Here is a 12661-nt window from a genome sequence, read left to right as displayed (position 1 = left end):
TGTGGAGATTCAAGAAGAAATTGTTTGCAAAGTGTGTAATTGATGTTATGAAGAACATATTGACTATTTTTATACTACATTATGTTGCATGAATTAGATTTATATCATTAGGAAATTTTCACGATGTTTTTTGGTGTAACTTGTCTTGTGACAATGCACATACATTTTGGGAAGGACAAGTTAAGAAAGGGAGATTGTTGATTGAGGAAGAAGCAAAAAATACTACAAAAATGCTAGAAATATAAAATATTTTGTTTGTACTTAATATTTTTGTAACAATATCACACAACATAGGTACACCACTCACAAATTTTCCAAGATGCTAGGAAGGAAGCTAAACAAAATTGTATTTGCCAAGTTTACAAGGAAAATTGTGGAAGGACATAGTTGAGGTTGGGAATGAGAGAGAAGGCCTCAATCAAAAACATATCAAAGGGATTAGATTGTATGGATATTATTGTTTGGCATATGGTATTGTCACAAAGAAACCCAACTCTTTCGTTTGGCAAAACATTCTTTAGCAACAGATGTAGCACCTCACAAGAACAGGAACAAGGCTTATCATGTTGCACTATATGTTTGGTCATTTTGGCATTAGGATTTTTTAGCATTGTGCTTTTAATTGCCTGGGGACAAAAAAATTTTGGAAGGGAGGACTTGTATATCCATTTTTTTAAAATAGCAAGTTGAAGATAACTAGACACATTTGAAAATATCATTTATTTAATATTTATATTACCCTAGTACAATTTACATTCCTTGGGTAAATACATATCAAAATAATTATTGTTTTATTTGGTTCCAAGTCAAGAGGGGCATTGAAATTTTGGGAGTGTCTTCTGACATTATTTCACTACTTTAATGTCAACTCACTTGAAAATTATGATAGAATGCAATAATGACCATGACAAAGTTATGACAATTGTCTTAAACTATTTTTGACAAACACTTTGGAGCACCTTCCCAAAGAATGGCATTGGATTTTCGGCACCCAATTTGGGTGTAATGCACATTAATTCATTTGCAACTATTGCTCATTTGATAATTTCTCTCACAAAATTGTGTGTGTGTGGTTTCTTCAAAGGATGAAAACCAATGAGTTTCAAGTGTCTAGAGGGTGAAAACCTTTTTATCATAGAGTGAAACTCTATTTAGGAATTGCATTAGAGCTTAAGGTTTTACATAGTTTCATTAATTTTATCTAGTTTTCTTGTGGGTTGTTTTAGTTGTAGTTTTTGCTTTCCAGTTGAGTTTCTAGTGTGTTGTGCATATCTTGGGCATGGTAGGTAGTGTTCTTGTTGTTATTTTTGTGCATGATCATTGTAGAGGCTGGAACTTTTTATAATTATTTGGTTTTTAATTTGGCAGTGTAGTAGTGGAGTCTGCAATAGATTTTTGTAGTTTTAGAGCTTGTAGGTTTGGGTTTTGAGTTGCAAAAGTGTTTGTTTTTCTATAGGTGAATGTATTTTTCATATGTACCTCATTCCATTTGCCAAGATTTGTTGGTGCAATTTGGATGGTTTGCAATGTTAATTTTGGGCTTTTTAGGTGTTATGCTCTTGGTGGCTCTTCTAATTTTTAGTGTAGTTTACATTAGGAGTTTGGGTTTGTTGCAAAACTTGTTGGGAAACAAAATATTGTATATCATATTTGAAATCTATAATAGAATATAAAATTATCCATAAAATTTAGTTTTCTAAGTTTATGGTGCATTTTTTCTTAATTTCTCATGCTTAGTTGTGAATTTGTTTGATGTATATTTGAATTAGAAATTAAAATAATTTTCAGATCTTTAAAATTTGGTAAGGACATTACACCAACACAAATCCCATCTCCAAATGGGAGATTTTAAATGCTCTTATACTCACATATAGCACAAAAGAAAATAAGATTATATAAAATAAAATATAAATTCGACACTTTTTCATAACAACAAAGAAAAGAGCATTCATTCGCATACAAGAACATGCATAAGAAAATTCCCCTTCCCCTTGTACTCCAAGGAAAGAAAAGGACTTACACCTTTTATGGAGTTTCATTGAGTTAAAAAACCTTCTTCCTCATTCAAGACTTTGCAACTACACACCTAAGGCTTCCAAAATCATAAAGAAATTCCTCTCCAAATACACATACTCTCAAACTCTAACAAGTGTTTGAAAATTATAAATGAATAATCCCTCCAAATCCTAAAATGGAAACTTATATAGGTGTGTCATGTCACACATCTTCTCCAATAGGATGAGGATATGCAACATCCCACTTGGATCTCATCCATGCTCTACAATGCATGGCATTGCATGTTCTCCCACATGAAGTGTACTTCATTTATGCACATCTTTCAAAGATATACCAACCAATCTGAACATGCCTAAATGAAATGGTCTTTCCCAAGGGTGAGATGGATGCCATATTCACTAACCTTACACAACCAAAGGCCCAAAAGACACCCTACCCCCAATGGGTAGTAATCCTTGGGGCTCATAAAGGCATTATAACACTTAAAATTACTATTTTTAACACTTTTGGATTGAGTACAAACACAAATTTAGGTTTGAACTTTATGATAATTTAAATGACATAAAATAATCCCTATGACATTAAATTTTATAAAATTATAGGCTTATAGAATTTCACAAGGCTTAAACACAAAGTCTTTATCATTCAAAATCAAGGTGATTGGCTTACTAATATTCACATGGGCAATCCTAGTAGTTCATTGTGTGAAGTGAAATGGGTTTAGGTTCTAAATTAATATCTTTCTTGTTGGCAACCTACAATAACATGAACACTCAATGTTCATGTTAAATATTGTGGTGAAATACATACATCATTGAAGCAATTATTAGAGTTACTCTATTTATTCATAATATGAAGTTGAATTTCAATTTCTTAACTTATTCACATATCATAAGAATGAAATCACCACTACTAGTGATTGAACCAAATCAATTCACTCATTCAATTCACATTATCCATATAATTAACCTTTATGTAAAATCCACTATTAGCGATAATACTGTATTTCAATAATGAAAAGATTCAACATCAATTCTAATATACCACTTGAATCAACTTCTCATAAATCATTTAGAACATTTTTAAATCACATTTAAATCATAATTTCGTCTCACTTCATTAAGCAATTAATGTCAAAATAATATGTCATTGTTGGCAATTGACACTCATCTAGGTTATAGGTGTTGTCATTGATGGAAACACACTTCATGGGAGATCTAGCAATCAAGGTAACCGACATTCACTTCATCGACATTCAGGGAACTGACAGGCATGTAACCGGCAAACTTGGAATCGGTATTCTAAGGCCGACATAGGAAATTGATCTTGGAAGCGAGGAAGCAGCAACGGTCATATTGTTTCATGTTTATATTTTGTTTGGGCCAACATGTGTCTTATTATTTGTAATATGATTGTAAGTCGACATAAGGCATTTGGATTTATTCATGTAAATGGGTATATAAGTCAGTTCGGGTTAGGTCATTTTGTGGATATGATAGATAAGAGATGTGATAGGTTATGTGATGGTATGCGAGCAAGATCTTGATCGATAGAATGCAAATGTAAAGATTTGTAATCGGTCTTGATTATTTGTCTAGAGGTTTGGGAAGCGATCTAAGCTACCGGTAAGGGAGGTTACAGTATAAACCAGTACAGACACTTCTTAAACTGGAACTCATCCAGCATAGCAGATGCACAATCTGAGTTCAGTTGTTGTTTATAATCCAGTACTTTGGATCTGTAGTCAGTGAGGCTCCTTTTGTGATGAGTAGGTCCCTCTTGTAATATTTATTCAATTGGCCAGTGGATAGATATTGTGGGTCTCCAATCCCACCGTGGTTTTTCCTCTTTGAGGTTTTCCACGTATAAATCTTTGTGTTATGGTGTTGATTCAAGTGGTTGCGTTAATATTACTTGTTGTTACTTTATTTTATGCATACCGGTTAATAAGTGGATTTGTTAATGAGGCTAAAAATATTATATCTGGCAAAGCATTGTTTCACCCCCCCCCCCCCCCTCTCAGTGTTCTTGGATTGCAACAATTGGTATCAGAGCTTGGTGCCTCAGAATAAGTCTAACAGCTTGATGAAGATCTTGTATCCGGAATCCATGGAGATAAGTCTACAAAAGGAACTTGAAGTAGCACTTGAAGACTATGATGTTGAAAGGTTGAAGAACTTGAAGCTGCAAGATGAGTTGAATTATGCAAAGGAATTCATCCTTACCTTGTAGGAGAGGTTATCATCTGCTCAAGCTAAAAGGAAGGAACTTTTACAAAATCCGGATGATGAAGAGAAGAATTCCCTTAAGGAATTACGTCAAAAGTTGAGTCAGGAGAATAATGTCATGAAGAATAAAATGCAAGCCATGACCAGGAGGATGTCCAAGGAGATTGAAGACTGGAAGAAGAATGTAGAAAATATTGTTATATCTCTGAAAGATAGATCTAAGGAATGCATTAGGTTGGCGCATGAGAATGATATGTTGAGAACTGAACTGGTGCAATCACAGAACAATAAGCAAGAGTTGGAAAGAATGGTGACAGTCCTAAGAAGTGATCTAGATGCTGCAAATGAATACAAAGAAAAGTTCAGGGTCAGTTTTGCAAGGCTTGATGAGTTACTGAAGGATCAAAGAGACACTAGAAACACTAGAGGTCTTGGATTTGAGCATGTAGAAAGCTCTAGTACTGCAAATCAAGGGAATCTGCTAGACAACCAGAATCAGAAATCACCGGTAAGGCAACCCAATGCACAAAAATTTAATGGTAGATGCTTTGTTTGTAATAAGTTTGGTCATAGAGAAAGTCAATGCAAGAATAGAGCAAATCAGAATCATAATGCAATTCCCAGTTAGTGTTCAAATTGTAAAAAGTATGGTCATAGGACAGAAGATTGTAGAATAAATGTGAGATATCATGCATGTGGAAAGTTTGGACATATGGCTAATCAATGTAGGTCAAAGAATGGTCAAGGACTCAACAAGACAATTTAGAAGAACAATGTTACTTGTTATGCATGCAATAAAATAGGACACATTGCTAAATATTGCAGAAGCAAGAATACACCGGAAGGGAATGACACATCCAATGAGAAGGGAAAGCAAAAGGTTGATGAAATCCAACAAGCTCATGCTAAACAGTGGGTTAGGAAATTTGATGATCAACCGACAAAGGCAAATTCACCAATTACTCAACCGACAGAGCAAAATGTTCCTGCACTGGCAGAGAACACATTCGGTAACTAAGGCATTAGCCTTAGGGGGAGGCAAATTAATGACAGATTTTGTATTAGCCTCGGTAGTGGTCTAAAAGCTTGTTTTAGATCTTGGTGAAGTCAGCTTGGAGGATAACCGACGTTGAGATAATGGATTTTGAATCCGGTATGATATGTCGGCATGCATTAACGTCAATAAGGAAATAGGGTTTCACAGATTAAAAAGGATAAGTTGCTTCATTTCTGATCACATAACACTCAGAGCGAAGCAGAGAGAGTTTAAGGCAATTAAGGCGATTAAGAGCATTTTCTAGTGATTTCTAGTATTTTCTGAGCGAATTTTTAAAGGTTCTCATCGGCTTCGGTTGAGAGGTATTTTCTCTGTTTTTCACGCTACTTTTCTAAAATCGTGATGGCTTCTAGATCTGCTCCCACTCTAACGGATGTGGCTACTCCTGTTGTGGTGGACATTAAGGATCGTCCACATCCAGAATTTAAGCAATGCCCTCAAATTGCAAAGGTCGATGACTCAATCGACGCATTTTCTAGGGTTCCTGACGGAGTTCTTTATGTGGAAGATGTGAGAGCATATATTCACTGTACTCTGAAGGATCTTGGATCATCAGAGATTAAATCAATGTACTTGTTCGCTTTGTTGAACAAGGATGGATTGGTCAAACTGGAATTTCAAATTTTGAAGGATCGGGGTTTTAGTGATATTCTGGAGACGCCTGAGTTCGAGGATGAGATGATTTGGTACGTGTTGAGACGAGTCCATGGTGAGTTCATGTGGCTTGACCGACCCTACAAAATCACCAAGGAGGTGATTCATGGTATCACTAGTTTACCCGAGGTCGGACAGACACTGGGTAGGAGGAAGATTCCGAACAATGAAGTGAACAAGCTAACCGATGCCACCTTTGACAACCAATCGATGCATATTAGCACCAATAGGGATGAAGATGTTCAATTTGCAAGCATGGTGATCGAATACAAGGTAACTCAATCCAACCAGTTGAGCTCTATTTCTGGTTCCTGTATCTACTGTGCACACAAGATGGTAAAGGAAAATGTGAAATATGATCTATGTCAGTGGATGTGCGATGAATTGATTTCAAATTTGGGAAAGATTAAGGGAGAAAAGAAAGGTACATTCCAATATGGAAATCTCATTGTTTGTTTAATGCGTTTCTTTCTAAATGAGATACCGAGATCTGGTAAGAGGCAATGGGCCTTTGTTATACCGGTTAGGAAAACATATTAAGGATGTCTTGAGGAGTTTGGGACGGGATAGAGACTCCATTATGTGGGGTTATTTCAAAGCATTTTAGAAAGCAATGAATAAGAGGGAAAGGATACCTAAGCATATAGTTGACAAATACTCTACCAACATATGCTTCATGGTGAAAAAGGATGAAACTTTAATCGAGGAAGTGCAACCTAGAACTATTTGGGTTATTAAAATGGGCTATGAGGTTGATGCATAGATATTGGATCTTTATGACAAGATGCTTATAGATGCCCTAATTGATGAAAAGGAGAAAACTTTTGGTACTGCAAAGTAGAAGGAATCTGAAGTAAAGATAGGTTTCGGTAAGAAGAAAAGAGGAGGACAAATAAAGAAGGTTGGACAGGTTGTCCCGAAGATGTCCTCTAAGATCAAATAAATCATTGGTTTAGTAGAGACATCTCCTCCAGCATCTATACAGGCTTCTTCGGAAGCAGAAACTGGTAAGGGTATATCGAAGATGAAGAAATTGGAGACCTTTATTGCTCCTGTTGAATTTGGTTCTAAGACTGAAGAAGAAGCCCCTAAGATTCCTAAGATCTACATGAGGATTCAGAGGAAGAAGCTTGAGGAAGGGAAGCTGTAGAAAATCAAAATCACTCCTTCAGCAACTCAAAAGAAAATTTTGAAGGAGAGGAAGCCTACTGAGAAAAGAAAACCGGCCCCCACCCTCGGTAAGAAGAAGAAATCCAATCTAGATAAAACTCTTGAATTTGGTAAAAGTGTTAAGGTTATTGGTCCTCTTTATGTTGTTGAATTAATTGATCAAATTACAAAGAATGGCATTTTGAGTAACATACAACATTATTATGGTGATATGGATGATAAAGAGCAAAAGGAGATAGAGGAATCAATTTTGTTATACTTAGATATATATAAGAAAGGTTTACTTGAGATTGAGAAGCAAATACTAGCAGATTTGTATAATAAGTTAGATGCTAGGAGGTTATCTGCGATTGAGGAAGACAAACACATAAAGGTTCAGGAATTGCTAACTATTTGTGGTGTTATTACTGGAGATGTGATGCAACAATGTCTAAATTTTGCTAATAAATCATTTTTCCGAAGTAGACACCGACATATAAGTCTTATGGTGGGCAGAGTAAATGAGATAGTCAAGGAAACTCATGAGGCTTGGGTTAAGTTTTTTATTGATAAACCGGGTTTCTTTACATCACTGGATACATCGCCTAAGTTTGAGATTCCAGACATCCCAGTTGATGCTAAGGGTAAAGGTATACTAGGTGGAGATCCACTGGTTTTGGAAGAGAAAATAACTGAGGACATTCCTCTGGCAGTAACACATGTACAAGATGTTGAGATCAACATAACGGTAGAAGACAATCCTCCTCCGCTAATTGATGTTGACACAATTGAAATTCATGAGGTAGAGGCTGCAAAAATAACTACACCAAGTGGCGAAGCCATCGGTGCTGAGGAGAAGATAAAGGATGCAGTTGAACAGAAGGCAGAGGAGACAAACTGAATTCAAGGTATTGGCACCCTCTCCGACTGTTGGTCCCTCATTGTTGGCACTTGACTCATCCAGTCAAGAAGATTTTGATCATTTTGGGAATAAGAATATTGAGCAGCTGAGCAATTTTGAACTGATGTTTGTTGCAGCTCAAAAATTGAGGAAGGAAGGATCAGAGGATAAACAGGTTATTGAGCAGGCTATTCCAATTTTGCAGCAGCTTGCACCAGAATGCAAGATACATCAGGTTACAAGTCCATCTGGTAAGTTGAAAGGTTTGACTGAGCACATTTCAAAAGAGTATAAAACTCTTCAATAAGTGTCAAATCGATAGTTGGTGGAAAGGTATAATACAACTAGGAAGGTCACCTGTGATAGTATGATCACATCCGACAAAGTTAAGCTGACAACAGAGATAACAAAGATTGATGAAGCTCTTTATCAATGTAGTCACATATATTGGTCTTGCACTAACACAACAAAACTTACAACAAACCTGGATAATAAAGTTAAGGCGAATAAGGACAAGTTGGAACAACTTGTAGTCACTTTTGATGGTACTAAGTCATTGACCAGCTTTGTTGATGGTCAAATTTTTCTTTTAGAGTCTGAAATTTCAACCCTGGAGAAGGAAAAGGACAAATTAATCCGGCAGGCAAAAGAATTAAGAAGTTTGGTAAGTCCCCGTCTTAATACTTTGTTACTTCATAAGCGGGAATGTATGGACCAGATGAATATGCCCACATCGGCAACCCTAACAGAAGAAGAACTGCACGCTTATATTCTGAATGAATTTGTATCAATTTTGGGAACTTTAAAATCCGATTAGGATACTTATTTGGCATTTTTGAAGGGTGCTTATCCAGATATTTTCAAGTACATTTAGATCCAGTAATCATAATTTTGCTTTGTACAAAATTTCATTGATTTCTTTTTTTTTGCCCCGACCTTTGGCATTGTTGTCAAAGGGGGAGAGGTGGATGTGAAAAATGTCAAGGGACATAAGAAGTAATGTATAACTCAGGGGGAGCAGCCTTCTGAGATCAGTTTTGGGAGATCAGATTTTGGACAAGAACCGGTACAACACTTCAATGATCCATTTTTCACATGAGTGTTGCCATCAATGCCAAAGGGGGAGATTGTTGGCAATTGACACTCATCTAGGTTATAGGTGATGTCAACACACTTCATGGGAGATCCAACAATCAAGGTAACTGACATTCACTTCACCAGTAGGCATGTAACCGACAAACTTGGAACCGGTATTCTAAGGATGACATAGGAGATTGATCCGACAAGCGTGGAAGCGATAACAATCATATTGTTTCATGTTTATATTTTATTTGGGCCAACATATGTATTATCATTTGTAATATGATTGTAAGCCGACATAAGACATTTGGGTTTACTCATGTAAATGGGTATATAAGTCAGTCCGGGTTAGGTCATTTTGTGGATATGATAGATAAGAGATGTGATAGGTTATGTGATAGGTTATGTGATGGTATGCGAGAAAGATCTTGATTGATAGAATGTGAATGTAAAGATCTGTAACCGATCTTGATTATTTGTCTAGAGGTTTGGGAAGTGATCTAAGCTATCGGTAAGGGGGGTTACAGTATAAACCAGTACAAACAGTGCTTAAACCGAAACTCATCTAACATAGCTGATGCACATTTTGAATTCGGTTTTTGTTTATAATCCAGTATTTTGGATCTATAGTCATTGAGGCTCCTTTTGTGATGAGCAGTGTGCTCTAGGCGGTGTGCCTTCCTACATGTGAAGGCCCCTCTTGTAATATTTATTCAGTTGGCCAGTGGATAGATATTGTGGGTCTCCAATCCCACCGTGGTTTTTCCTCTTTGAGCTTTTCCACATATAAATATTTGTGTTATGGTGTTGATTCATGTGGTTGCATTAATATTACTTCTTGCTACTATCTTTTATGCATACTGGTGAATAAGTGGATTTGTTAATAAGGCTAAACATATTATAACTGGCAGAACACTAATTCACCCCCCCTCTCAGTGTTCTTGGATTCCAACAGTCATAACATACATATACATGTACATGCATATGAAAATTGTTAGCAATTAGGATCATAGTATACTAATCATTATAAAAAAGATATAAATTAAATGCATTAAGAAACATACAACCATAAATTAACACATTACACAAGATATACATAGGGAAAACCCTTTCAGGTAAAATACCCCATAAAGCATCATTTTATTAAAACACTTACAAATGTAGTATATCATAAAATAGACTAGAACCCGGAGACACTCCTCCAGTACTTCCACATGGCCAATAATACCTCTTGTGCATACTAATACAACTCACCATAAAGCTCCAAATTCACACTCCTCTCAAATGAGAGAGAACCTCCTTAATTATAGGAGGAAGGGTGACTTCACTAGTCACACCTTTTCAGTAACCCCCATTCACAAATAATTAATAATCTAATAGTTATTAGATTATAATTATTTCAAATGAGATATGCTTATAAAGCATATAATATATAAGGTTTTATAACCTTATATTAGAACATTATATATAAATGTTATAAGGATGCGACCCCTTATAACATTACGTTCTAACAAAAGTACCATATCTCATAAATCATTTAGAACATTTTTAGATCACATTTATATCATAATTTCATCTAACTTCTTTAAATGATTAATGTCAAAATAAGATTAGTCATAACATATATACATGTACATGTATATGAAAGTAACAATAAAACATCTATGTATCTAATCTAGTCTCAATATATAAATACATCTGGTAGCAAGGTAACATAACATATAATATGGCATGATAAATGCAATTATGATTGTAAAATAGATGGACCTTATAGACTTGACATGTGTTTGTGTGGCATTTTTCTATATCATATTTAAAAACATTCAATAACCAATTAATGAACCTTAGATAAGAGAAATCATTAGAGCACACTTGAATTTCTAATGAGCCAAAAAAAACAAATTTGTAAATAGACCGTGTGGTGAATTTAATATAACTCGTCATTGTTAATCTAAGTCATAAAAAATGTTTGACATAAGAGAACACAATCAATAATTGAATCAACAAACTCCTAATTGATGCCTTTAGATACCACCTTGAACAATTCAAATATTTAAAAATAAAAAACAAACAATTTTTTTAGGGTGCACATTACATTAAGTTGATCTTGTGCAATAGACTAAGTTTGCATCATTGAATAAGAATTGAACCACAAGACTTTTGAGACTACACAAATTATAAGACAATCATCCAATCAATAACATTAATTTTTGGATTGCAACAAATTAATTCAATAAAACATCACTCTTCTAATAAGACTCTTATATATTTATTATAATTATCTATCCCAACTCTCTCTTAATTGAATTTTAATTCATGAGTCTCTTTTATCTTTACCACCCTAAATGACCGTGGACCATAAAAGTTTCATTAATATAAGGATGCCTTGGCGAGCAAGCTTGTTAGCAGTCGCATCATTCCAAGAATATATTCTAAATTCCCATACGTCAATTTCTTATTGTTTTAGTCCATGTATAAATTGGTTTCGGTAGTACAAAGTACTGAAACCGAAGGAGTTCAAAACCCTCGGTCAAAACAGCAAAAAATCATTGAGATTTTGAAGAGGAAGCAGAAGAAAAAGAGTTGTTTTCTTGCAGCCAGAGAAGGAATATGTGGGAATTGAAGGGCCCTTCTCCTAGTGTAAAAGAGGCGTTCAATCTCTTAGACAGAGATGGAGATGGAAGGATTGCTTTCAATGATCTCCAAGACTTCTTTAGCACATGCAAACAACATTATCTTAGCAAAGAGGAGATTGAATCAATGATCTCCGTCGCAGACAAAGACCATAATGGGTTTGTGGAGTTTGAAGAGTTTGAGGGGCTTGTGACCGAATTGATGATGGTAGATGAAAAGAATGAAGAAAACACTGCATTGGAGGAAGCTTTCAGAGTGATGGACAAGGATGGAGATGGAATTGTGAGTGTGGGAGATTTGAAGAGCTTCATGGGTGATGCAATGCACAATGTGAATGACGAGGATGTTGTGGGGATGATGAAGGCAGCCGGTGCTTGTGCTCAATCAGGGATCTGCTGCAAGGATTTTCTGGCTCTCATAACGATGATGATAAATGGGTCCCAATGAGTGATCCAATTTTTTCTTTCCTGATTTATATATTTATTAAATAAGAATTTTGAAAATCAGTGTAACCAGTTTTATATAATGCCGATTGGATTTATTTTAACTAGGTTTGGCCTCCTCTCTGTTTCATAATGAGCTTTGGATTGAACCAAGAAGAAGGAATCGCAGTAAACCTATGTAGAAAATGCATATTTATTTTTTGTTAGTTTAGATGCGTTTAAACTTCATATCGAACGGAGAAGCAAACGCTATTTGATAACCCAGTGTAAAATGCCCATAAAAGGTAACAATTGTTTTTACATTTAATAATGGTATTCCTTAAAAGACAATTCCATGCAACAGGGCTTGCGGAAACAGAATATAAGTTATGAGCTAGCGTAATGTGTTTCATCCTATGTTTGATCAGTTTTTAAAATCCAATTTTGACTCCGAGGAAAGATACCTAAAAGCATAAGCCCACCTACCTCTCCGAATTATCAAAGGAGGTTATTGTTTTCA

General features: G+C 35.4%; 1 protein-coding gene across 1 annotated transcript; it reads left to right on the top strand.

The window, feature by feature from the left end:
* Positions 1-11695: 11695 nt before the first annotated feature.
* LOC131051021 (calcium-binding protein CP1) lies at positions 11696-12166 on the top strand. Its single transcript, XM_057985366.2, has one exon. The coding sequence runs from the start codon at positions 11696-11698 to the stop codon at positions 12164-12166; it is 471 nt and encodes a 156-aa protein (XP_057841349.1).
* The last annotated feature ends 495 nt before the right edge of the window (positions 12167-12661 follow it).

The sequence above is a fragment of the Cryptomeria japonica genome, chromosome 6, assembly GCF_030272615.1.
Source record: "Cryptomeria japonica chromosome 6, Sugi_1.0, whole genome shotgun sequence".
Taxonomy (NCBI): Eukaryota; Viridiplantae; Streptophyta; class Pinopsida; order Cupressales; family Cupressaceae; genus Cryptomeria; species Cryptomeria japonica.
Note: the sequence above shows the minus strand (reverse complement) of the source record. Positions and strands in the feature narration are given on the sequence as shown.

Coding starts and splice junctions, on each gene's coding strand:
- LOC131051021 (XM_057985366.2), top strand. CDS start 11,696: ATGTGGGAATTGAAGGGCCCTTCTCCTAGTGTAAAAGAGGCGTTCAAT.